This window comes from Panthera uncia, chromosome E1, assembly GCF_023721935.1.
Source record: "Panthera uncia isolate 11264 chromosome E1, Puncia_PCG_1.0, whole genome shotgun sequence".
NCBI lineage: Eukaryota > Metazoa > Chordata > Mammalia > Carnivora > Felidae > Panthera > Panthera uncia.
Window position 1 is genome coordinate 60913313 of NC_064814.1, and position 25897 is coordinate 60939209.

At 53.1% G+C, this 25897-nt stretch overlaps 3 protein-coding genes across 6 annotated transcripts; 1 reads left to right on the forward strand and 2 right to left on the reverse strand.

Annotated features, from left to right (window-relative positions):
- Positions 1 to 2238: 2238 nt before the first annotated feature.
- SEPTIN12 (septin 12) lies at positions 2239 to 12399 on the reverse strand. 3 transcript variants are annotated; one of them, XM_049637460.1, is made up of 11 exons: positions 12276 to 12390; positions 11699 to 11890; positions 8859 to 8984; positions 8692 to 8773; positions 6887 to 7024; positions 6628 to 6745; positions 6444 to 6539; positions 3572 to 3668; positions 3398 to 3477; positions 2618 to 2669; positions 2454 to 2543 (listed from the first exon to the last, which is right to left on the reverse strand). In XM_049637460.1, exons 2-10 carry the CDS (start codon positions 11859 to 11861, stop codon positions 2634 to 2636), a joined length of 936 nt encoding a protein of 311 aa, XP_049493417.1. In that variant the 5' UTR covers positions 11862 to 11890; positions 12276 to 12390; the 3' UTR covers positions 2454 to 2543; positions 2618 to 2633. The 3 variants fall into 3 exon arrangements, with proteins under 3 accessions (XP_049493416.1, XP_049493417.1, XP_049493419.1); XM_049637459.1 differs by lacking the exon at positions 3398 to 3477 and having other exon boundaries at positions 2239 to 2543; positions 12276 to 12384; XM_049637462.1 differs by lacking the exons at positions 2454 to 2543; positions 2618 to 2669; positions 3398 to 3477; positions 3572 to 3668 and adding an exon at positions 5706 to 6338 and having other exon boundaries at positions 12276 to 12399.
- Positions 12400 to 17865: 5466 nt separating this feature from the next.
- Positions 17866 to 19022, forward strand: SMIM22 (small integral membrane protein 22). Of its 2 annotated transcripts, none has more exons than XM_049637472.1 (4): positions 17866 to 17952; positions 18137 to 18284; positions 18399 to 18499; positions 18649 to 19022. In XM_049637472.1, exons 2-4 carry the CDS (start codon positions 18152 to 18154, stop codon positions 18688 to 18690), a joined length of 276 nt encoding a protein of 91 aa, XP_049493429.1. In that variant the 5' UTR covers positions 17866 to 17952; positions 18137 to 18151; the 3' UTR covers positions 18691 to 19022. The 2 variants fall into 2 exon arrangements, with proteins under 2 accessions (XP_049493429.1, XP_049493431.1); XM_049637474.1 differs by having other exon boundaries at positions 18399 to 18484.
- Positions 19023 to 19113: 91 nt separating this feature from the next.
- On the reverse strand, positions 19114 to 25745 carry ROGDI (rogdi atypical leucine zipper). The gene is made up of 11 exons (XM_049637471.1): positions 25434 to 25745; positions 25286 to 25357; positions 24140 to 24228; positions 23917 to 23971; positions 23141 to 23221; positions 22207 to 22302; positions 20854 to 20952; positions 20385 to 20498; positions 20241 to 20290; positions 19999 to 20125; positions 19114 to 19679 (listed from the first exon to the last, which is right to left on the reverse strand). Exons 1-11 carry the CDS (start codon positions 25476 to 25478, stop codon positions 19638 to 19640), a joined length of 870 nt encoding a protein of 289 aa, XP_049493428.1. The 5' UTR covers positions 25479 to 25745; the 3' UTR covers positions 19114 to 19637.
- Between the last annotated feature and the right edge of the window lie 152 nt (positions 25746 to 25897).

Consider the following 25897-nt stretch of genomic DNA (forward strand, 5'->3'; position numbering starts at 1 on the left):
CGGGCACTGTGCTGACAGCTCAGAGCCTGGAGCCTGTTTCAGATTCTGTGTCTCCCTCTCTCTGGCCCTCCCCCGTTCATGCTCTGTCTCTCTCTGTCTCAAAAATAAATAAACGTTAAAAAAAAAATTAAAAAAAAACACTGAAAAAAATTAAGCCTTTCCAGTTGGTGGTAATTTGTTACAGCAGCCATAACAAACGAGTGCATGTGGTGTGAATGCCCCATGATTTACTTCCTGGCCCACTCCTGGCAGACGGGTAGGCTGCTTTCTGTCTTTACTATACTGGGTGCCAGGAGCCGTGGTTCTCAAAAGGGAAGACTGTGTCTCCGGGGGGTCAGTGAATAATGTTTAGAGACATTATCATTATTATCATTATTATTATTATTATTATTTAAGAGAGAGAGAGTGAGCAAGCATGAGCAGGGATGAGGGGCAGAGGGAGAGAGAGAATCTTAAGCAGGCTCTAAGTTCAGCACAGAGCCTGATGCAGGACTTGATCTCATGACCCTGGGATCATGATCTGAGCCAAAATCAACAGCCAGACACTCCACTCCACTGAATGAGCCACCCAGGTGCCCCAGGAGACATTTTCGATGTCACGGCAGGAGGGACAGTGCTACTGGCATCCAGTGGTGGAGGCCCAGGGCTAAACATCCTATATTGCATGGGACAGCCCCACAACAAAGAATGACCCAGCCTCAAACGTCCGCAGTGCTAAGGTTGAGAAACTCTGGTCTATCCCTAAGATCTGTTCCTAGAGATAGAATTTCTAATTACAATGTCTAAATACAACTGCTGAGCCAAAGGGTGTGTGCTGTAGACATTGCCCTATTGCCCAGGGCTAATATTAACCCTAGGAATGTGCTCGGCCCCTATGTAGCAGCACACTGCCTCTGAGATGTTGGCGTGCTAGGTGTGGGTCCCCACAGGCCCTGGGAGATCGTCAAGCCTGGTAGGTAGGTTTGTGAATTTGAGGGGTTAATAGCTGAGGCAGGGGCTCCAAGGGTCATTCATTTAACAGCTGGGTCCTGAGCACTTGTCTGATAGATCTCCATCCTCATGGAGGTCCCAGCCCGATAGGGACACTGAGCTGAAAAGAAACCATGAGATACATACAGAGTACGTCGGACAGTGAATACGTCAGACTTGGGAAGTCAAGGAGGGCATCATGCAGGAGGCAACTTTTAGCTCATGTGATGGTTAAAGTGTCAACTTGACTGAGGGGCGCCTGGGTGGCTCAGTCGGTCAAGCGTCCAGGTTCGGCTCAGGTCATGATCTCACAGTTGGTGAGTTGGAGCCCCACGTTGGGCTCTGTGCCGACAGCTCAGACCCTGGGGCCTGCTTCAGATTCTGTGTCTCCCTCTCTCTCTGGCCCTCCCCTGCTCATGTTCTGTCTCTCTCAAAAATGAAAACAAACATTAAAAAAATGTTTTTAAGTGTCGACCTGACTGGGCCGAGGGATGGCCAGATTGCTGGCAAAACATGATTTCTGGGTGCATGTGAGAATGTCTCCGGAAGAGATTAGCATTGATTCCGTAGACTGAGTAAAGAGGATCTCCCTCCCCAGTACTGGGTGGGCATCACCCAATCTGCTGAGGACTCTAAAAGAGCTAAAGGGCAGAGGAAGAATGGATTTCCTCTCCCTGCGTGAGCTGAGAGGACAATCTTCTCCCCGCCGCTGGTTGGCCAGGGCGGGGCGGAGAGGCAGACAGGAGCGGGGAGCACAGAGCTTGGGGACGAGAGCTGAAGACGGGGAATTGGTAAGTGTTTACGACACAGGGCCTGACCCTGTGCCAGGAAGGAGGGTCGGCAGTGACAGCAGAGCCTCATTTGGAATGGGGCAGGAGGGGCCGGTTGTCCAAGGCACGAGCTCCCGGGTCCTCAGGATCCCCGAGGGCCTTGGGTCTCACATGGTTATTTTATTTTATTTTTTATTTTTTTTTAACGTTTTGTTTATTTTTGAGACAGGGAGAGACAGAGCATGAGCAGGTGAGGGGCAGAGAGAGGGAGACAGAATCCGAAACAGGCTTCAGGCTCCGAGCTGTCAGCACAGAGCCTGACGCGGGACTCAAACTCACAGACCGCGAGATCATGACCCCGGCCGAAGTCGGCCACTTAACCGACTGAGTCACCCAGGCGCCCCTCACACGGTTATTTTTAAAAGAACCGTGCTTTTATTTTGAGGATAGCTCAAAGAACTCATTTACAAAACGCCTTTTGTTTTCAAAGCACAGCTTTTCATTAAAAGCAACGTCTGCCTTTAATACACCCTCTCGTACACAGTCCCGAGTTGGGGGCTGCCGGGTGCCCCGCCCCCGCCCCCGCCCCGTGCTCAGTAGTCATCTTCGTCGTCGTCAGAGTCCTCCCGTGCCTGCCTGCACACCTTGGAGGGCCCGGGGGCGACAGGGGGCCCTGGTGGGGTCGGGGCCAGGTTCACCCAGCAGGGCCCACGAGGCAGCACGTGGCTCTCGTTGAGTCTGCAAACTCGATAGTTCTCGTAGTGGACGTTGTGGGTGATGTCCTTCAGGTCTTGGAGGTGGGAGCTGGGAGATGGGAGGCAGTTGAGCCCAGGCTGGCCACAGCGTCCCCCGCCCCCCCGGGGTCCCTGCACCCTCACCGGATGAGCAGGTCTCTCAGCAGAAGAAACTCACAGTGCGCCATGTTCTCCACTGCAAGACACGACACGGACCGCTGGCCCTGTCCCCCTGCCTTGCCCTCGATGAGCACCGAGTAAGCACCCACTGTATGCTGTGTACCCCTGATATCCACCGCAATCTTTCCGCCCACATTTCTCACTGTCTTTTCTCACGTCCCATTTATTCATTGCTGTGCCCCCCGCACCTGGTACAGAAGGCTGCTACCAATACTTGAGCCAATGAATCCACTAATCAATTATTGTCCACTTAATAATTACTACAGTACATTATGTGTATGATACCATATATATTATATTTTAGTGATTATGTTGATAAATGGGGGGCGCAGGCCCTGGTTGTTCCTCCTTCACTTCCCATCCCCCACCACCACCAGCCCCCCTCAGCGAGAGGCCTCCCTCCACCCCCTCAGGTAGCCTCTCCTCCTGCCCTGCCTTCTCCCACCTGTCATTGTCTCATCAGCTCTCTGGGGACAGGAGCCTTGTCTGTCCTGCTTTCAGTGTATCCCCTGAGGAAGCGCATAGAGTATGCCTGGCACATAGAAGGCCCACAACAAATTCTGGCAAATGCATAAGGTGTCTTCTGGGTGGTGGGCATCATGCAAAGCAGTGGCCTGCCCTGTCCAACCACCTTCCATGTACAGATGCGCAGTTTGTTGGTTGCACAGACGCAAATGGCCATGCATGAGGTTGATGCCCATTGTACTGTGAGGAAACTGAGGCCCAGAGAGTCAGGTAACTTGCCTGAGTCCTCCCCGCTGCAAGGAGGGACTTGATTTCCAGGTCTGTCTGCTTCCTGGTTGTGGGCTTGCCCACTCTGGGCCCTGTGATGAGTGTTGAGGGTGCCGGAGGCAGCAGGATGCGCCTGGATTTTCAGCCCACCCTCACCTGCGCTCTCTGCAGAGTCCCTGCACTGACCTTCAATGATGCCCCACTTGGTCTTCCGGCCCAGGACACACCTCCCGTTCACCAGGTACTCTTGGTCGGACCCGACCACAGCAAAGGGGATCCGGTCCTGCGGGAGGAGAGGAGACAAAGGGTTGGCCCTGCCTAGGAGATGGGTAGAGAAATCACGGAGGTGGGGTGGGGGAGGCACAATGTCCTTTGTGGGAGACAGTGGTAGAAGGAGCACAGAGATCTGAAGTCAAAAGACACAGGGCACCTGGCCAGCTCAGTTGCTGGAGCCTGCGTCTCTTGATCTCAGGGTTGTGGGTTCGAGCCCCACGTTGGGTGTAGAGATTACTTAAAAATAAAATCTTTCAAAAAAAAAGTCTGATCAATGCCTCAGTGTTCTCATCTGTAAAATGGGAGTCAGTAGAGTACATACACAGGGCTTTGTGAATGTTTGGGAAGGTTACTCAGAGACACATTAATGATATAATCTTGGGGATGTCCCATCTCTTACCTGGGTAAGAGATGACCTGCAATCACCTTCATCGGTTATCAACAGGGTTAAATGACATGACTTTGCAACCCAGGGGTTGGCAACCTATGGTACATGGGCCAAATCAGGCTCCTGCCTGTTTTCCCATATAAAGTCCGTTGGCATACAGCCCCATGCATTCATTTACTCACGTCTAGGTTGCTTTCGTGCTGCAACAGCAGAGTTGAGTAATTGCACTGAGACCAGTTGGCCCACAAGGCCTAACATACTTACCATCATGTGGCCCTTCACTAAAAAGCTTGCTGAGCCCTGCTGAAAATTCTGGTGGTTCACTTGCTCATGGCCGGAAGTGGAGACTCAAATTCCTGAACTCCAAACTGCTATTTAGGGGTTTGCTTTTATTTCTAGGAGTTAATTTGTGATGAGGAATAGTAATTGATGGTGGCAATCATAATTATCTGTTCTGCGCTTATCCTGCACCAGCCTGGAGCAAACCCTCAATAAATGTTAGATGTCTGGACGATTTACTGAGATGTTGAGTCAGTATGTTCAGGTCTGTTTCAGTTGCGGCCACGCTGCTGCCTTCTCAGGCCTCAGGACAGAAAGAAACTGGTCAAGGTCAAGGCTCCTTGAACGTTTCACAGGAGATCCTGTTTATTGTGCCAGTGGGGAGGGGAAAGAGGGAATGGTGGAGACATTGGGTCTGAGATGGGAAACAGGGCCATGTCCGGATGTGGTTTGTTTACTGCACAAAGGGAACTGGCCATGAATCTGTGTGGGGCTGAAATCACATGCGGGCCATGTCTGTGAAGGCAGAGTTGTTTGCTTCTAATCCAGGCAACAGCACCGCTGTGCAGGTTAACACGGTCCCTGAGGGAGTGATTCAAGGCCTGGGGTCAATGCATGATGAATCTCAGCCCTCACCTGAGTCCTTTGCAGGATCCAGACAGACTGACATTGGACAAACCACCAGGACGACAAGGTAGAGGCTTGGAGGTGGAATTCAGTTGATTAGGAGAAAAAGAAGAGGTTAGCTATTTCCCTCTTTCCTTCTCTTTTGAAACAGCTTTACTGAGATGTAATTCACGTACCATAAAATTCACCCTTTGAAAGGTGCAGCTCACAAGACTGTGCAGCCATCACCACAGTCTAACTCCAGGGCATTTTCGCTGCCCCAGAATGACACCCCACACCCATCAGCAGTCACTCTCCACTGCTCCTGACCCCCAGCTCCTGGCAACAACTAATCTACTTTCTGTCTCTATACGATTTACCTATTCCGACGTTTCATATAATGGAATCATGTAATATTTGTCCTCTTGTGTTTGTCTTCTCACTGAGCTTCATGTTTTCTTTTCTTTTGTCTTTTTTTTTGTTTGTTTATTTTTGAGAGAGAGGGAGGGGGAAGGAGAGAGAGAGACAGAGCGTGAGTAGGGAGGAACAGAGACAGGGGAAGACACAGAATTCAGAGCAGGCTCCAGGCTCTGAGCCGTCAGCACAGAGCCCAATGCAGGGCTCGAACTCACAAACTTAAGATCATGACCTGAGCCAAAGTCGGACGCTCAACCGACTGAGCCACCCAGGCGCTTCATGTTTTCAAGGTTCATCCGTGTTGCAGCAGGTGTCAGTGCTACATCCATCCGTTTTTATACCTGGAGGACACTCCATTGTGTAGACAGACCACGTGTATTTATTTACTCATTCATAAGTGAATAGACATTTGGCTTATTTCCACTCCTTGGCTATTACACATATTTCTGCCATGAACATCTGTGTACACGTTTTTATGTGAACATAGGTTTTCATTTCTCTTGGGAGTGGGCTTGCTGCTGGGTACCATGGTAACTCAGCGTTTAACCTTTTGAGGAACTGCTAGACTATTTTCCAAAGTGGGAGCACCGTTTGACATTCCCGTCAGCAGCGTCCGCCTGCACGTTCAACTTCTCCACATCCTCACCAACACTTGGGATTGTCTGTCATTTTGCAAACAGCCACCCTAGTGGGTATGAAGCAGTACCTCGCGGTTTTGCTTTGCGTTTCCCTGATGACTGGTGATGTCGGACCAACATCTTTTCGTGGGCTCATTGGCCTCTTGTCCAAATTCTTTCAGGGAATGTCGTTCAAAACCTTTGCCCATTTCTAAATTTGTAAGCGTTCTTTATTATGTTCAGGATACAAGTCCCATATCAGATAAACCATTTGCAAGCCTTTTTTCCCTCCCATTTCTGTAGGTTGTTGATGTTTGAGTTTACGTATGTATGGAGATTCATACCTGCCAGAAGTATGTGAACTTTCCCCAAGCTGTAGAGGGAGATGAATCTTTAGACAGAAAGAGCAGGTGGAAAGCAAATCGCCCAGCCGTGGTCACACCAGCCTGCCCCCCACCCCCACCCCGTGGCCTCCTACCCGAATCTTGCTGTTGAGGATCCTGTCATTGATATCCTCGTCAAAGCATTTCTGTGGGTACACCTCGATGCAGTGAGTCCTCAGGTTGTGCTGGATCTGGGGACGCAGGTGACCTCATCTCATCCTGTGCACTTGGCCTCCTCCGTGCCCCCACCAGCCCCATCACCCCGGGTGCCCAGATCACCCTGCGCCTGAAGGCCTCTCGCTCCTCAAGGGTCAGGCTGTCGGCCCGGGCAATCACAGGCACCACGTTCACGGTCCGGCACAACCGCTGTAGTAACTCAATGTCCAGAGGCCGCAGGCTGCTCAGGCAGGGCAGCAACAGTGGAGGCAGTGGCAGTGGATGAGTGAGGGGGTGCCGGCCTGCAGCCCAGGCCAGGGACTCCTCCTCCTCCTCTCTGCCCCAGGCCAGGGTCCCTCCCCCAGCTGGCTCAGCCGTTTACCAGTGCCCAGTAGGCGGCACGAAGTACACACAGCAGTGCACCCGCGTGTCGGGGATGTGGCGCTGGCGGGTGATGAGGATCTCCTCCTGCAGGTACCGCTCGTACTGTTCATTGATGTAGCCTAGGATGGGGTCCCAGCTGGGGTGGCAGACGGACCCGACGTCAGAGCCGCCCCTGGGAGCCCCACCCCGTCTCCCCAGGTCCTCTGCGTGGTCTCCCCTTCAGAAGACCAATTGCCCCAGTTGGCCCAGGACACAGGACCTCCGTTCCCGTACGAGCTGAGACCTGTGGTTACCTGATCACCCTCCCCCCGCTCCCCTGAATTATCGGAGAGACCCCTGCCGTTCTCAAGCTGAGGCCTTGGCTTCCTTGTTCATAAAATGGAGAGAATAAGAGCACCAACTTTGCTGGGGTGTGGTCTTAAAAGAGAAGAATCGCCACAGCCAGGTTCCAACCACCATGGGCACTCACCCCATTGCTGCAAGGATCTCCTGAGTCCTCTCCCTGGGTCCCTTCCCCTGCCAGGCTATTGTCAACCAAGCAGCCAAAAGGACTCCTCCACCTTTTTTTTTTTTTTTTTTTTTAAAGATCCTTTTAAAAACAGGAGTCAGAGTACATCCCTTTTCTGCCCAGCCTGCCCACAGTGGCCACAGAAAAGCCTAAGTCCTTACACTGCCCTACCAGGCCCTACAGCATATCACTGTTGCTTCTGCCTGCCCTCCCCTCCTCGTTTCTCCCTACCAGGCACACACCTCCAGCCACACCAGCTTTCCATGAACATACTATTCTGCCCACCGCAGGGCCTTGGCACATGCCACTATCCACTTTGAACACTCTTCCCCTGCATGTCCACAATGTTCATTTTCTTATATCCTGGAAATCCGCCCAAGTGTCACCTTATCCGGGAGGTCTTTCATGATCACTCTGCTTAAAGTTGCAATCCCTCTACAGCTCCCTATGCTTTCCCTTCTCAGAAATGTCCTCCTTGAATGATAGAGTTTAGGCCCACCTTATGCATAACTGATTTGTTGTGTTCATTGCTCAGCCCCCCTTCCCACGACAATGTAAATTTCACGTAGCCAGAGATGTTCATCTGTTTTGTTCATTGCTGTATCCCCATGTCTAGAACAGGGCTGGCACAAAGCAAGTGCTCAGTGAAGCATTGTATGCAGGGCTGGCTTCATACAAGCACAAACAGACCATTTCCACAGAGCTCCGTGCTTTGAAGGGCTTGCAGTTCATTCAATGTCCTGTGGTCAAGGTTTTACAATTCGTAATACTTTTTGAACAATGGGTCCCACATTTTCATGTCACTGGGTCCCACAAATTATGCATCCAGTCCTGATTGTGTGTGCGTGCGCGCGTGTGTGTGTGTGTGTGACCAACTACTGTCGTGGGTTTTGTCACTGAGAGCCTAGAACAACTCTGCAAGGTGGGTGTCATCACCCTCAAGTTACAAAGAAGGAAACTGAGGCTCAGAGAACTTCCATGACCAGTCCCAGGTTACATAACTGGAAAGTGGTCTAACTCTGTGGTCCTGACTCTGTAGTGTGGGCTTCTAACTTCTGCTATATCATAACCTTGACTGAATACCTACTGTGTGCCAGGCAGGAAGCCCTGACCTTTATGTACTTGACTCCCTTCAATCTTGGGAGGGCTGGTTGCATGCACCCATTATACAGATGAATAAACTGAGGCTCCAAGATGCCACAGTCAGGTGTTTCAGGGCTGGGATGTTTCCCAGGGGCTGGAGGGGCAGGGGCAGGGGGGCAACCAGGGTTCGGCCCCCACTGTCAAGGACCCACCATTTGTCATTGTTGATCTGGTCTCCAAAGCCAGGCGTGTCAGTCACTGTCAGCTTGAGCTTCACACCTTTCTCCTCGATGACTGTGCGTGGAGAGTGGAGTAGGGAGAGATTGGCCTGGGTGGGGTGGGGATGGGGTGGGTGGGGTGGGGGTGGGGGACCACTCACCATGGGTCACTGACTTCAGCTGCAGCGTCTGGGGTATGGGCATCCCCAGGCCCGGCAGGGTGCACTTCCACACCTTGGACTTGAAAAGGGTGCTCACCATTGTGGACTTGCCCAGCCCGCTCTGCCCTGGGGGTAACCAGACGACAGCAACAGAGGTGGACATTTTAGGCAGTGCTTCTCAGGCTGTCAAACAGTTTTAGAAAGTGAACTCTTTTCTAAGCACAACATAAATACTGAAAAGCGGGTGCTATCGTCAGTGTCCCCCTCAATCTTTATCCCACCCATTTTTATTGAGGCAAAATTCATACAATAAAAAAATTAACCATTAGCCATTTAAAGTGAACAATTCAGTGGCATTTAGTACATTCACAGTGTTGTGCGCCCACCAATTCTGTGTAGCTCCTATTAGAAAGAAATCCACAGGCCGCAAATGGCGGAACTTAGGCCAAGTCTCCAAATGGGTGCCTAATATCTAACTTAACTGCAGTTCCAAACTCCCCCGGAAACGTAGCCTAAACTGGTCCGTCAGGGATTTTCTGGTCAGCACCAGTGAGTCATGTCACATGGGCCCTCACTGTCCCCCAAAGGAAGATGAAGTCATCCACCTAAGACCCTCTGCCTGTCCTCTAAGGGAAAGCAACCCTGCCTGGAATAATCCTTTCCTTTTGCTAATAACTTCCTTGCTCACATCCTCCTTTCTATCTAGAAACCTTGCATTCTGCACAACTCCTTGGAGCTCACTTCTTACCTGCTGACCAGGTGCTGCCCGATTCATGAATCCTGTCACAATTAGATCTTCAAATGTACTTGGCTGAACGTTGTTTTTTTAACCGTCAAGAAACATGCTCATTGCCCCAAAAGAAACCTCACACTCATTAGCAACCCCTCCCCATTCTCCCTCCATCATCACCTCTGGCAACTGTTAATCCATTTTTTGTGTCTCTGTGGATTTGCCTACTCTGGACATTTCAAAGAAATGGAATCATGCATGGGGCACCTGGGTGGCTCAGTTGGTTAAGTGTCCGACTTTGGTCCAGGTCATGATCTTGCGGTGTGTGAGTTCGAGCCCCTTGTTGGGTTCTGTGCTGACAGCACAGAGCCTGGAGCCTGCTCCAGATTCTGTGTCTCTTTCTCTCTCTGCCCTTCCCCAGCTCATGCTCTCTCTCTCTCTCTCTCCCTCTCAAAAATGAATATGCATTAAAAATTTTTTTTAAGAAATGGAATCACGCAATATTTGTCCTTTCATGTCTGGCTGCTTCCACTAAGCGTAATGTTTTCAAGGTTCATCCAAGTCCTACCAGGTGTCAATACTTCATTCATTTTCATGGCTGAATAATGTGCCATTGCATGGAGAGATCACATTGTGTTTATCCATTCATCCTGATGGGCAGTTCAATGCATCTTACAAATTAAATGGCCCATGTATACAGAACCAGATCCAGAGATGGAGCATATAGTTCCCCACAAGCCCAATAATGCCCATCTCAGTAACTATTAACCCAACACTCCAGGGACAGCCACTCTCCGGGCTTCTATCAGCAGGGAGCAGCTCTGCCCACCCTTGATTTAGGGAAGTACACAGCATGTGGTCTCTCGTGTCTGGCTTCTTTGGCTTGACACTACTTGGTGAGATTGACCCAAACCGTCTGTGGTTGTAGATGGTCCATTTTCCCTGCCGTGGGAGCTTCTCAAACTTGGTGGACCACATCTGCAGAAGGGAACACCTTACATCACAATGCAGGGTGCACACGTATTTTTGTATTTAACAAAAATTGTCCGAAGGGTCGTGCTGTCCAATATGGGAGTCCCACTTGGCTCCTGCATGGTTGATATGGAAAATCTGAATTGAGGTATGCCATCAATGGAAAATACAACCCAGATTTTCCAGACTTGGTGTGTGCCAAAAAGAATGCAAAAGTTCTTTTTTTAAACTTTCAAAAAAAGTTTATTTACCTTGAGAGAGAAAGAGAGCACACACAAGTGGGGGAGGGGCAGAGAGAAGGAGAGACAGAATCCTAAGCAGGCTCTGCGCCCTCAGTGCAGAACCCGATTTGGGACTCGAACTCACAAACTGTAAGACCGTGACCTGAGCCAAGATCAAGAGTCAGACACTTAACCGACTGTGCCACCCAGATGCCCCAGGAATGTAAAAGTTCTCATGGACAATTTTTTTTGGGTGTGGATTACATGTCATTCAAGATAGTATATACTGAGTTAAGTAACATAAATGGTTAAAATTAATTTCTCCAGTTTCTCTTCCCTTTTTTAAAGGTGGCTACTGGGAATTTTTAAAATGACATCATGTGGCTCACATTATACTTCTATTGGACAGCACTGCCTTGGAACAATGCCCTTAATTGGTGTTGCCCACTCTGACATTTTATAGTCTGCTATTATCTAGTTTATTTTGTTAAAGGTGTAGTTTTGACCTACAGAATCAATTTTGCACCCATATAAATGCAATTCCAGAGAACCTCCTGAACGCCAGGACAGTGCTAAACCCAGTGAGGAAACTGAGGCAGAGAGGGGTCAGGGACTGTGCTCAAGGTCACACGTTGGCCGGTGTTAAGGGCCCGGATCAGGATCTGGGTCTGGGTGTTCACCACTTTCTACCATGGCCTCCCCTTTTATTGCTCTCTTTGGGTTTGGCTGGGGCTTCATGGATGATTTTTGTCTTTTAACGCCTCAGTATTTCCAGATTTTAAACTATGACACCTGGTGAGGGACTATTAACAGACCCACTGTTGAGACTGAGGCTCAGAGAGGTGAAGTAATGCGCCCACACCCACAAGTCTGCATCCTTTGGTCTGTCCTCCCGTGAGCCCCTGCCCCTCACTCACCCACCACCATGATGTTGAACTCAAACCCCATCTTCATGGCCTTGATCTTCAGTTGGTCCAGCACGTCCTCAATACCCACATAACCATGCATCTCGCAGGGTGGGGTCTTGGGGCTGGAGGGTCTTGATGAGCAGGGGGAGGGGGACTGCCTCAGCGGGTCCATGGGGTCAAGGGCACAGTAATGTCTGTCATCTGGGTGGGTGGGGAGAAGGGCGTTACTGGGGCTCTGGAGGGGGACCCTCTTGAGTTCTTATTTCTGGACCCTGGCTCCTGAGCTCTGCCACCAGGCACTCCCACACATTATACCCCTTGATCTATCCATCCCCCAAGGCCCCAGGGCCTAAGGGCTTTGGAGAGAAGTACAGGGAGGAGCTGCCTCTCAGAGGAGGCTGAATCCCTTCCCAGAGATACACCAGCCCAGTAATCTGTTCCTCCCCCACCCCAGTTTCCTCCCTACCCCCACCCCTGGCCCAGGCAGTATCCTTGCTCAGACACTCCCCCCAGAAGAATGAGGCCAGACTGGCGAAGCCCAGGGTCTGGACCCATGGCAACAGAGAGAAGCAGCTTTGTGTAGCACCTGATGGCCTTGGGTCTCTGACGGAGCTTCAAGGAGCTTCCCTGTCTTAGCTGGTGTGTGTGGTGAGGGGGGAGGAGACAAGGTGACAGTTAACTGAAGAATCTGAACTCCATCCCCTTCCCCATGACTTCAGGGGGAGGGGCAAGGGGTGGGCCTCCTCTACAGTGGGGAGCTGAGGGAAGGGGCAGGTAAGCTCTTCCAGGGTCCTTTTGGAACACTTACACTAAATCCTTACAATGACCCTGGCCTAGTGCTATAGACAGGAACCCAGGGCCTCTGGGCAGCTCCCCTGCCCAAGGTCTGGGCTAAGTGGGCTTCAATCAGTCCTTCTGACTTCCAAATTCATGACTCTGCTAGCAAAAGCAAACCCATGACCCACAGCCAGAAAGCAGAACGTCCATGTTTTCTTTGCTCTGTCCACCGCTGGGGCCACAGTGTTTTCAATGGCCAGATTGATTTAGGAAATATTTACCCCACACTTAGTCCGTGCATAACATTGTTCTGGGGCTGTAGGATGGCAGCTTGTTTCACAATCAACCCAGTGCTATCAAGCTAGTGCTGTTACTCCCTCCAGGTTACAGAGAGTCTGAACCAGTTGCGCAAAGTCACCTAGTAAGGAAGTGGCGGGTTGGGATCTGCGTCCACGTGCTTACCCTCTAATGCTTTTCTTGTTCACGGGAACATCTAGATTTCCAGTGTGTCTTAGAGATTGTAAGCTCTGGCAATTCTGATGGCTGATGAGCTGCCCTCTTTGGCTGGGCCATGAGTTCTCCAGTGTGCCACAGTCCTCACCCCTCCCCGATGTGTCCCTGACATGACGTTTCTTATACAGATCCATCTCACTCACTACTTTCTCACCTGTTTCCTGGCACATGAGGAGTCCTCTGTCTCATGATGCTGAGCATTTTCTCTGAAAGCCAGATAAAGAGTTATTTTGAGCTTTGTGGGTCATAATATCTCTATTACACCTACTCTTCAGGCCTGCTGTTGTAGTGTGAGAGCAGCCACACACAGGTGAAGGGGGTGGCTGTGTGTAGGTAAAACTCTTTACAAAAGCAGGAAGTGGTTTGCCAACCCTGCTTTGCTTGCTGAAACTCACCAAGTCTGCCCCAGTCCATTCACCTCAACTGTCCTGAGCCCCAACTAGCCTTCTGTCCCTCTCTGCCTGTGCCCTTGTGCTTCCCTACCTTCTACCTATCTCATGACAGAGCTTAAACTTCATCTTTGAGGCTTGAAGCTTTGGGTGGGGCTGGGCAAAGCCTGCCCTGGAACATGGTTCCTTTCCCAATAGAGAAATCTCTCAAGCTACAAGTCCACAGCTCTCAAGGCTGATGGGAGGCTGGCCTCCTCATCAAAGCGAATGGGCATGTTGTACGTGGATGACCAAACAGTACTGGTGGCCTGTGGACTGAACTTGAGCGGGAGATTCTGCTTCCTAGGAAAACCATCCCATGTGAGTGACAGTAGGATTCTGAGCAACTGGGAGAGGAAAAAAAAAAAAAAGAAAAGCAAGCCTCAGTGGGTAGCCACTAGGATCGCAAGCGTCATGACCGTGCTTGCAGAAAGCAGTGGTCACTTGCATGGCTCTCTTGGCTGTGTTGATTGGGAAAAGCCCAGGGTGAAGTGGTCTGAGCAGTGTGAGGACAGCAGATGAGTCCAAATGTATACAAAGAACAGAAGACTGAAGGGAATCACACCCATAAGTTGGGTGAGTAATATATAGCCATTCAGTGCATGTTTCTAGAAGACCTCCTTGCGCTAAGGAAGTGTTTTATGGATCATTCCATTCAATCTAACCCAAGAATAAGGGGAATGATATTTATACATCCATTTTACAGAAGAAGAAACTGAGGCAGAGAAGGTCAAGGATTGTGCCCCAAGGCCACACACGGGTAGGTGTTAAGGGCTGGGAGCAGGATCTGAGTCTGAGGGGGGTCTGACCCACCTGAAATATGCCTTGACATGGCCTCCCCATCACTGCTCTGCTCCCGTCTTAGAACTCTACAGGTGGTTTCTGTCTTTTAGTAACGTGGTAATTTCTCAGATTTTAATAAGTGTTGGATGCTTAACCAACTGAGCCACCCAGGTGCTCTGGGTTTTGTCTTTTAACAAGTTGGAATTTCCCAGATTTTCCCTAATAAAGAGCAACCACCCCCCCATCAGAAAGTCTTACTTTATTATTATTATTATTATTATTATTATTTTAAGTTTACTTATTTATTTAGAGAGCATGAGCAGGAGAGGGGTAGAGACAGAGAGGGAGAGAGACAGAATCTCAAGCAGGCTCTGCACTGTCAGTGCGGAGCCTGATGCAGGGCTCAAACTCATAAACTGTGAGATCATGACCTGAACTGAAACCAAGAGTTGGATGCTTAGCTGATTGAGACACCCAGGCACCCCTAGAAGGTCTTACTTTCATAATGAAAAACAAGTAACAAGGCACCCAGGGGTCTGGACAGGAAGGTTGAGGGTCAGTGGGGAGCAGAGGCGACAGAGGGCCTCTTGCCCACCCAGCCAGGCCAAGTGGTGGGGGGACAGGGGCCACAGTTGTGGACCCCCATCCTCTTTTTTTTTTTTAAATGAGGTAGAAAGGAGCTCCTGGGTGGCTCAGTTAGTTAAGCGTCCAACTCTTGATTTCAGTTCATGTCATGACCTCACAGTTTTGTCAGTTTGAGCCCCATGTTGGGCTCCTTGCTGACTGCAGAGCTTGATTGGGATTGTCTCTCTCTCTCTCTCTGCCCCACCCCTTCTTGCGTTCTGTCTCTCAAAATAAATAAATAAACTTAAAAAAATTCTTAACAAAGTAATAAAATTGCGGTAAAGGGGCACCTGGCTGGCTCAGTCAGTAGAACATGTGACTCTTGGTCTTGGGGTTGTGAGTCAAGCCCCACTTTGGGCATAGAGCCTATTTAAAAAAAAAAAAAAAAATATATATATATGTGTGTGTGTGTGTGTATAGATACATAATTTAGGCAAAATTTGCATACAATTAATTTGCATAAAATTAACCATTATCCACTCTAAAGAGAACAGGTAAGTGGCAGATCACTATTTAGTACACCTACAATGTGGCTAAACACCACCTCATCCTGTTCCAAGACATGTTCATCACCCCAAAGGAAATCCCATCACTACTAAGCAGTCACTCCCCTTCTTCCCCCCTCTCCCAGCCCCTGGCCACCACTAACTACTTCCTGTCTCTATGGATTTGCCTGTTCTGGACATTTCACAGAAACAGACCTACACACCATGTGGTCTTTTGTGTGTGGTCTCCTTCATTGAGCGTCACGTTTTGGAGGTTCATCCGTGTTGTAGCGGGTGTCACTGCTTCCTTTTGTGAGGCTGGATGACATCCCACTGTATGGACAAATTACCTGGTGGTGGTCATCTATTCATCATCGGCTGACAGGCGCTGGGGCGGTTTCCACCTTTTGGCTCTTGTGATCGGTGCTGCTGTGAACACTTGTGTACAAGTCTTTGAGAACTTGTTTTCAATTTTCATGGGTCTATCTATACCTAGGAGCTGAATTGCTAGGCCATATGCAATCACCATGTGTAACTTTTAATTTTTTTATTTTTATTTATTTATTTATTTATTTATTTTTAAATTTTGGGGTGCCTGGGTGGCTCAGTTGGTTGGGTGACCGACTTCAGCTCAGGTCATGATCTCACAGTTCGTGAGTTTGAGCCCCGCGTCCGGCTCTGTGCTGACAGCTCAGAGCCTGGAGCCTGCTTCGGATTCTGTGTCTCACCCTCTCTCTTCCCCTCCCATGCTCATGCTCTGCCTGTCTCTCAATAACAAATAAATGTTTAAAAAAATTAAAAAAAATTTTTTTAATTTTACTTTTTTAACTTACATCCAAGCTAGTTAGCATATAGTGCAATAAAGATTTCGAAAGTAGATTCCTTAATGCCCCTTAACTTTTTTTTTTTTTAGTATTTATTTAGTTTTTAGAGAGACAGAGAGAGAGCAAACTCACAATAGGGGGAGGGGCAGAGAGAGAGGGAGACAGAAAATCCCAAGGAGGCCCCACGCCGTCAGCACAGAGCCTGATGCGGGGCTCGAACTCAAGAACCGTGAGATCGTGACCTGAGCTGAAATCAAGAGTCAGATCCTCAACCGACTGAGCCATCCAGGCACCGCCCCCACCCCCCCCACCATGCGTGAGTGTTTGAGGAACTACCTCAAACTGCACCCTCCTCCTTTCCTTCTGCAGTAACACTCTAGTTGTTTCAAAACTCCCCTGCTCCTGCAACAGCCATCTGAGATCTGGAATAGGACGGAGGGGTGGTAGGGTGGAAGAAGGGGACCCAGGACAGGAGCCCCAGAATGTGGTGGGGAAGGGCTCTGGGGTCTAAATGCCTGGGCCCCAGTTCTGGCTTCTCTGCTCACTGTGGGGATGGCTGACAGAATCATGGCCCCCAGAGATGTTTCCATCCTAATCCCCGGACCCTTGAGAGAGTATGGTAACTTACTCAGCAAAAGGGACTTTGCAGAATGTGACTAAGGATTCAGAGGGTGGGATTATCCTGTGGGCCAATGTAATCACAGGGGTCTTTGTAGCAGAGAGGTCAGGCGGGTCAGGGCCAGAGGATATATGATCATGGAGGCAGAGACTGGCATGACCAGTGGGCGTGGCCACCAGAAAGCCAGAAAAGGCAAGGAACGGACTGTCCCCTCAAGCCTTCAGAAGAAACACAGCCCTGCCGACCTGTTATAGATTCTGATCTCCAGAACCCTACGACAATAAATTTGTATGGTTTGAAGCCATGAAGTGCGTGGTCGTATGTCACAGCAGTGACAGAGAAGGAGCACCTTAGGTGTGCGACTTGAGCTGGTCGCTGAGCTTCTCAAGGCCACACCTTTCATATCTGTGAGTGGAAAGGACAGTGATGCCAGTTGAGGCTTGCCCTGAGGACAAATCAGGAAATGAATGGATGGTGTTAGGTGCGGAGCCTGACATCAGCTGACACGTTCTCCCCTGCTAGACCACAAGCACCACAAGAATTAAGATATTGTGTCCACTTGGTTTACGGCCAACCTCAAGTGCTGAGCAGTGTCTGGCCCTTGGTGGGCCTGGACACGTCTGCACTGAAAGAAGGGAGAGTGAGAGCTGCCTTTCTGGACAGGGTCGGGGCCCCAGGCCCCAAGTTCCAGGGGAAGAGGTCATTTGAGAGAGGATAATCATCTTTTTGTAACGACCACGCTGAGGATTAGAACAGAGGAGACAAGGACCACAAAGACTCCTAGTATGGTGCCAGGCACATGCCATCTGCCCAGTGGAGGGGAAATGGAAACCACTTTTCCCTCCCTGTCCCTCCCTCCTGTCTGTCTCTCTTCACTCAAGTCAAAAGAGGCCCAGGCCATACTGTGTTCCAGGCTGCCTGTCTGGCCTGTTGAGAAAACAGTGAAAAATCCCCGAGTGAAGAGGCTTACAGGCCCGTGGGGACCTTCCTGGGTCCCGCAGCACCTGCTCCTGTTGGGAAGCTGTAAGCACACCTGTTAGGGCACAGGCTCCACCCCCCTGGAGGCTAGCTGCCCCTAGGAAGGGTGGGGCTGGTTGCCAAGGTGCCAAGGCCTCAGGTAGCAGCTATCTTGGGTTGCGGATCCGGAAGCAGGAAGTAGCCTGTGTTCTCAGGACCTGGCAACTGGCTGACTGGGGGAGCCTGGAGGCTGGTAGGAGTCTGGGCGCGGAGTTGCTGGGGGCGCGGGGCGGGGGGTGGTGGGAGGGGACCAGGCAGGGGTTTGGGGGTGTTGGTGTGGGAGGGGGCAGGGGCAGGGGCAGGGGCAGGGCAGGGGCTGGGCTGTGAGAGGTCTGGCTGAGTTCTGAGGCAGCCCCTTGGGGGCTGGTGGTACCCAGAAGGCTGGAGCTGAGATGGCCTTGGCAGAAGACCTGGAGAAGGAGCTGGAGACCACGGCCCAGGAAGTGCTGGGGAAACTGAGGAGCGGTCAGCTGTTCCAGTCCAGGTGGGATACTGCTGCCTTCATCATCTTTCTCATCTTCCTTGGTGAGTGTGGCCTTGGCCTTTGCCCTGCCCTCCCCCCCGCACCTCCTGACCCAGACGTGGCCAGGACCCTCTCTGGACACCTGTCACTGCCCCCCTCCCCCGCCCCCACTCCAGGCACTGTGTTGCTGCTGCTGCTGCTTGTTTGCATCCACTGCTGCTGCTATAGCTGCTGCAGCCGCCGCACCTCCAGATCCCAGAAGGTGAGCCCCGATCAGGTGAGCCCCACTGGCCTCCTGGGCTGGGCAGGTGCGAGGGGCAGCCTGGAAGTGCACTGGGGAGACGAGGGTGCTGGGCCTCCTGTGGACAGGGGGCAGGCAGAGGACACATGAGTGAAGCCCAGCTGATTCCTGTGCCTCTCTTGTAGGAACACCGCAGGGGTGTGGATAACTTGGCCCTGGAACCTTAACACACCGAGCCCCCCAGCCCCTCTGCCCATGTGTCCTGCTGGGCAACAGGAACAATGCCTTGTTTGTCCAGAACCTGAGTCTGGAGTGTGTTCTGAGCCTCCCGTCAAGGGGTGGGCAGTTGGGAACTCACTGCTTTATCCAGATGCCCACCTGCTCCCTCACAGCTTTCAGCCTACACGACGGCCACCAGACCCTGAGTCACCAGCGACTGCCCATGGGAGGGGAAGCTGGGGCCCAACTCAGGGGCCGGGACCCCCAGGCAGAACCCTTGTTCCCATCCCACTCAGCCCCTTGGCAGCCCGGAGGACCCCCTCAAAGGTGGTGTGGGGAGGCCAAGGGCTCAGTCACTGGGTACCCCACTCAGGTCCTGAGTATCAGGGATCCCCAGCCTGGTCCTCACTCAGACAGACAGACGCTCCAGGTAAAGTCGGGTGATCTTTATTTCCTAGAGGCCTTGTCAGGGATGCTGAGCAAACGCATTCTAGGACACCACAGCTCACGGTGGGTGGCTTCTGTCTGCTCTCCTAACTCACAGTTTAGGGTCGCCACCCACTCCTCACCCTCCATGGAGGGGGTGTGCGTGGCTACCCTTCACCATCCAAGGGCAGCTCAGAAAGCAGAAAAAGGAGGCGGAAGGAGAGCCCTGGGGTTGGCCCCACCCAGAGTCCAAAGGTTTCTGCCTGCAGGGAGGGAGGGTTTGGAATGTGGGCCACATCTCTGCTCCGCCTTCCTGACCACCCCCCTCCGCAAAATGAAAAGCAAGCCTTCGTCCCTTCTTTTCAGTGATTCCAGTGTTCATTTCCATCTGTGCAAATATGATGGGCAGGATGGGGTAAAGACGAAAATAAATAGCCCATGCTGCCCGGCTCTGGCCAACACTCCAAGAGGGGATAGATGAGAGGGACAAGGGCCATTTCCCAGGTGGACAGACTCTTGGGGGTTCTGTTCAGAAAGGCCTGTAGCTCCAGTAGCTGGAGAAAACGGAGATCTGGAGAGGGAGAGAGGTGGGGGGACATGGTGAGTGCTGGTGCTAGGGAGCCTCCCTTGCTGTACCCTGTGACCCGGGTGAGATTTCAAGGTCATCCAAGGGCAATTTGTTAGGGAGAGGGTACTGTTGCTCGGCAACGTTGTGGCCCATCTGCTGGGTGTGTGTGGAGGGTACGATGGAGATTTGGGGGTGCTTTGGAGGTATGACCAGAGCCCTTAGGATCCCCCCAAAATGAAAAGGCTTAGCAGCCTGCCACCTGGCTGGCCCAATGTGTCTGAGAGGGAGGCCCACCCCGACCCCACAGTCCCCCGTGGCCCACCTTATCCTTGAGCTGCTGGCAGAGCTGCAGGGAGACCGTGAAGAAGACTAGGGCATCGTTGAGCCACGGGATCACACACTCCACCTTGTGCACATGGCTCACCTCCAGACGCTGGGAGCCCCACTCGCTGTGGGGAGAGGGGAGGGTCTCCCCTGGGCGGGGGGTGCTGACCAGCCTGGCCCCCCAGGCCCCAAGGTGCAAAGGGTTGGGGAGGGCAGGGTGCTCCCCGGCAGCATACTTACAACATGGCCCCAGGGCTGTGGAGCACGGCGCCTCCAGCTGGGCGGAAGTTCTAGGAAAGAAGGGGACCAGACCTGGTCAGGCCCTGGAGGCTGGTCAGGCCCTGGAGGCTGCCAGGCACGTGGGGGCGGGTGGGGTTCCCTCACCTTGGTGGAGTTGGGCTGCAGGGCGTGCAGCTGGTACACGGTGAGGCAGAGCTTGTTGAGGTTGATGTACACATTGACTAGTAGGTCAGAGGGCAGGGCAGGGGCGAACATCCGCTGGGGACGAGCACCGGGCAAGCAGGTCGGACGAGGGTCGCGCAGGCGCTGGCCTCCCAGAACCACCTGGGCAACCCCATTCCCCAACCCAGGCACTGGGGCTTCTAGACTTTTCCGAGGTGTCCTGGGTGGCTTTCTGCACCAGGCTTGAGAAGCACTGATGCAGACTAGGAGCATTTGGGGGACGCAGGGTGGAAGCCAAGGACCTTGTCCCAGAAAACTGCATAGACAGAGGACTCAGACAGCAGTTCGGGGTTTCCAGGGCCCCTTCACACCCGTGTCCCTCCCAGGGGCAAGCTGGGCTCCTCAGTGGGGATTCCCTCTCCTGGAGCAGGGGCTGGACTAAGGCACTGACCGTGAGGCCACTGGCAGCGATCTCAGGCAGAGTAAGGGTAGCCGGGGTGGTGAGCCGGTTGCGGGCTCTGGTCAGCTGCAGCATCACAGCGTCCATCAGCTGTGGGCAGGGGGCTGGTCAGAGCTGCTTCGAGGGCAGCCCCTCCCCTCCCACATCAGAGCGTGACAAAGTCATGGAAGCTCCCAGCTCCTGCCCTGGGTGCTCACGGTCTCAAGGCCTGAACCCCTGCTGTGTGGGGCTTGTTTAAGGTGCAGGTACTGGGGTTCCAGCTGAGGGTGGGGGTAGGACGTCTGCAGTGGTGACCACCTATCCAGCAGGTTCTACTGCATGGGATCTTGGGTGCTGGTTCAGTGGGGAATGGAACATGGGAGATCCTGAGCGTCAGTCTCAGGGGCATGAGGGCTTTGTGGATGGGGGTACAGGCAATGAAGGAGCTTAGAAGAAGGGGCCTGAATCCAGCTTGGGTGCAAGGAGCCAGGGACAGTGATGGCACGGCTAGGTTCAGGTCTTAGCCTGGGGTACCAGCCCCATTTTCACAGTTGAGGAAAGAGAAGGTCCCAAGTGCTAAGGTCACATGGCTAGTGAACAGTGGAACCATCTGGAACTCATCCTTTTCCTTTGCCATGACTAAAACTCTTGCTTGGACTCCTCAGAGCCCCAACTTCCACTGCTTCCAGCTATTGCCATGGGCATGGGGGTGACCTTGCTTCCAGGAAAGGCAAATCTGGGTGGAGGCATGGGGACTACACCCCCTGTCCCCAGGGTGGTCACAGTTCTGGGAGGGACCTTAGGCCATTAGTTGTAAGTTTTCATATGAAGACACAGAGGTCCAAAGAAGGAAAGTGAATCACCTGAAGACACATAGCAAATCAGGGACAGAGTTTAAGCATGAGTTTGGGGCATATGAGCGCAGCTGGTCCCTGCAAACCATGTGGATTCCCTTTGCTAATTATAAGAGTTCCTCTAGTACTAGTCATGTGACTACTAGCATCTACTAGTAGTAGCTGAGCACTTCCTGAGCATTTGCTAGAGGCTACTTTACCTGCATCATCACAACTGGTCGTCACTGCAGTGAGTCCCCCCTCTATAGGTGAGGCTATTGAGGCATCGAATGACTAAGAAAGTAACCTGAGGTTGCACAGCTTACAGCGGAGGCCCTGGAATCAGAATCTCAATCTGAGTCTGGAACCTGGGATATGAATCATTTGACTGTAGCTGGATGGACACGGGTGCGTTGAGAGGTGATGGGTGGGCCATCAGCTGCGCCTGAGGATGTGGGGGCAGAATTCTCCAGGGGCCTGGTCAGGGCCAGGGGGAGGGAACCTAGTTCTCCTGTCCCTTCTGGCAGCTCACCTTGAGGACCTCTGCTCCCGTCCTGAACTGGTAGCTTTCATCCCGGTTGGCAAGGAGGTAAATGGCTTGGCTTACATGGTTCCTGGCATCCTGGATCTGAAAACAGTGCCCATCGAGAGGTCAGCGGGCTGGGCCTCAAGAGGAAGAGATGCCAACTTCATCTCTCGGTGGGCAGTTCCTGCCCCAGTCATCACGATGAGGGGCCATTCTCCTTGGAGGGGTGGGGTGGGAACCGCCTGCCTGCCCTCTCCCCACCAGCTGCCAGCTCCGTGTCCTCTGAATGCCAGGTCCTGGCTGGGTGTTGGGCACATGGCAAGACTGTGGCAGGCCTGCTGTCACATAGCTCACCTTTTAAAGGAGGGCAGGTGATCGCAGAGTAAAGGCCTAAGATAAAAAGACTGACTTGCACAAGGAAAGAGGGTGACTCTGCAGGATGGGGGAGGGGGAGCCTCTTTTGATGGATGGAGGTCAAGGGAGGCCTCAGGGAAGTGATTCTTGAGGATCACCCAAGTGACAAGAAAAGCAGAGAGCCGAGCATGGGCAAAGGCCCTGAGGTGGAGACCAGCTGGTGTCCAGTGAGAGGGGAAGGGGCTTGGATCAATCCAATCACACAGGAGCTTGTAGGGAACATGGACTCTGTCTCCAGGAGCCATCAGAAGCCCCCTGGAGGCTCTGGGAAGGGGAGTTCCTGGCTCCAGAGGACCCCAGTGGTTCCTGCTGGGGCCCAGGGGCCTACAGACAGGTTTTCCACCTCCTTCAAGGCTAGGCTCTGGAGCCCCAGGCACTGCCTGCCCCAGCTCTGCTACTAGGAAACACCCTTCCAGGCTTGCTCCGGCTTCAAATCCCCATGGCCAGCCTGGAGCCCTCAGTGCCTCTCAGGCCTGCCCCGGCCTGCCCTGTGGCCTGAGCCCCAGTAGGGGAAGGGCCCAACTACCTGCTGCAGCTTCCACTGCTTGTCTTCTCGGAAGGCGAAGTGCAGCAGCTGGTTGTTCCGGGGTATCTTCAGGTTCACATCCTGACGGGCAAGAGTGGATAAGCAGAAGGATGACACCCTCCTGCTTTTGGCCACCCTGAGCCCTTGAGCAGGGGGCCAGAAATGGGGTGTGTGGGGTGGTTCGGGCCCCCGTCATTCCACAGGGCAGAAGGTCTCCCAGCACAGTGGCCATTTGGAGTGTGAACAGGGAGGTCAGGAAACAGGAACTCGGGCCCAAGAGGAACCACAAAGAAATGAAAGGGAAAACAGAAAGGGGAAGGTGGCCTCAGCCAGGAGTAGCTGTGACTGTGGGCAAAAGGGAACACGGGTACAGGCCAATGGACTGAGCACCCACCCACTACTGGAGGAGAGGCACCTTCCCCCACATCTTGGTGCCTGGCACCAACGGAGCTCAGATGCTGGCCGATTTCACTTTGAATTGGGGCCAGCTTAATCCCGCTGCTGCCCACGCTTCACTGGGCCCAGACTCAGGGCTGGGCCGTGTGCAAACATCTCCCTTCGGCACCTCACACAGAAGCCACATGCCAATTCCATGAGGAGGCTGCTGGGGGGTGGGGGGAGTATTTTACAAGGGAGAAAACTGAGGCCCAGAGAGGTCAAGGATCCTGCCCAGGGTCACACAGCCAACTGGTGGCAGAGCCAGCAGGAGGCTCCCATACTCTTTCCCGCTGGATCCTCCAGCAACAGAGAAAGGGGAGAGGGGCTGGGGGACTCACCGCCTGGCTCAGCGCGTCCCCTTGCAGAGTCAGCACGCCTTTCACCTGGTCTGTGCTGCAACACGTGGGGGTCAGAGCAGTGCCTGTGGCTGCCCTCTCCCACCACCTGGCTGTCCCAGGATGGCCCGCTGGGCCTTGGCTATGCAGCCTCTCCTGGAGGGATCCCAGGTGTCCCCCTCACAAGCAGCTTCATCACCCTCATTTCTGCTCAGCCCCTGCTCACCTACAGCTGCCAAGGATGAAGTTCTCCTGCTTGGCAGGACCCTCCGTGCCGGTGCCAGAGCAGGGCAGAGTGAAGCGGAGAGAGGCCTCCTGGAAGGGCAGAGGGGATTAGGGTAAAGTTCATCCAATCCAGTTCAACGGTCTTTCCAGAAGCCCCATTTCCTAGGTTGGCCAGGGGAGGGTCAAGTGGGTTGGTCTCACCGGAGCACCTTATCCAAGCCTCCAGGGCACCTTCCCATTTCTCAGGCCTTTCCGCCCTCACCTGGGTTTCAGGTCCTACCAGAGTGGATGGATAGCTGTTCCTTCCACATTCCCCAGAAACTTGCCTCAAGCCCAACTCCAGGATATAGAACAGAGAGATGGCCTCCTGGCTTGGTTAAGATGCTTGGTTTGGAGGATATTATGCTAAGTGAAATTAGTCAGAGAAAGACAAATATCATATGACTTCACTCATATGAGGACTTTAAGAGACAAAACAGATGAACATAAGGGAAGAGAAACAAAACTAATATAAAAACAGGGAGGGGGACAAAGCATAAGAGACTCATAAATATGTAGAATAAACAGAGGGTTACTGGAGGGGTTGTGGGAGGGGGGATGGGCTAAATGGGTAAGGGGCATTAAGGAATCTACTCCTGAAATTATTGTTGCACTATATGCTAACTTGGATGTAAATTAAAAAAAAAAAAAGGGAAAAAAAAGACGCTTGGGTGTGGGGACAGAGTCAGAAAATGTTAGTAGTCATGACAACTCGCAATTTCTGCCCTACCAGGCAATGTCTGGACATTTCTGTGAGTTGACTTATTTCACAATAGCCCTGTGAGGCTGGTACTGCAATCTTTTTGCGAAAGGGAGCCCCCCAGATGTTGAGTATGATGCTGGAGACCTTGAGATAACAGCTTCAATGGAAGCCTTCCTTGACCCCGACTCCCCGCCCGGGAGCTCATTCCACGCCCGACGCACTGCGCTCACACAGCTGCCTGTGATTAAGTGGACAATCGTGTGTTGGTACCCCGACTGGACTCCCAGTCCCCCGAGGCAGGGGCTGGTCTGCACACCGCGCATCGCGCCCACAGGAGGCGCTCGGAAGGCAGGGGCATCGGCCCGGGAAAGAGCCGCTGCTGGGCCGGCCTGCCAGGCGCCTTACCTTGAGGATGTCTTGCAGCTGCCTGAGGACGGCGTGCACCTCGTCGTGCAGCAGCCAGCGGAACTCCTCCTCCTGCGGGCACAGGCCGACTGTCAGCCTCCCGGGCCCACCGCCCCCGGCTCCACCCTGCCCTGGCCGCGCGCCTCACCAACACCGCTCGCTCCGCCGCCGTCGCTGCCATCGCGGTCGCCATCGCCGCCGCTCGCCGCCCAGCGACCGTCAGGCACCCGCCGTCAGCTCGAGGCTCGGTGCACCGGCCGTCAGTGCGCTAGCAGCACCCGGGCCCACCCCCGCTGCCGATTGGCCGCACGCGCGTCCGCCCCGCCCCCGGGCCGCCTCTCCCGCCGCCGACCGGCCGAGCTGCGCTCCGAATCGAGGCTGGCGGCTGCGCGAACCCGCCTGCTCCGGCTCTCCCAGGCTGCCGCTGGCACCCACCGCGAGCGCTCTGCGCTCGGGCGCCGCGTCCACCGCCGCTCTGCCGCTGGAGCCCTTCGGCCACTTGTCCCGCCCCTCCCCGGCCCTGATAGGGCGCCCTGCTCCGCTTGCGCACACTGATTGGCCAGAGGGATGGTTTGCTCTCGCCGCGCCCGGCGGTTGGCCGGCGTGGCAGCC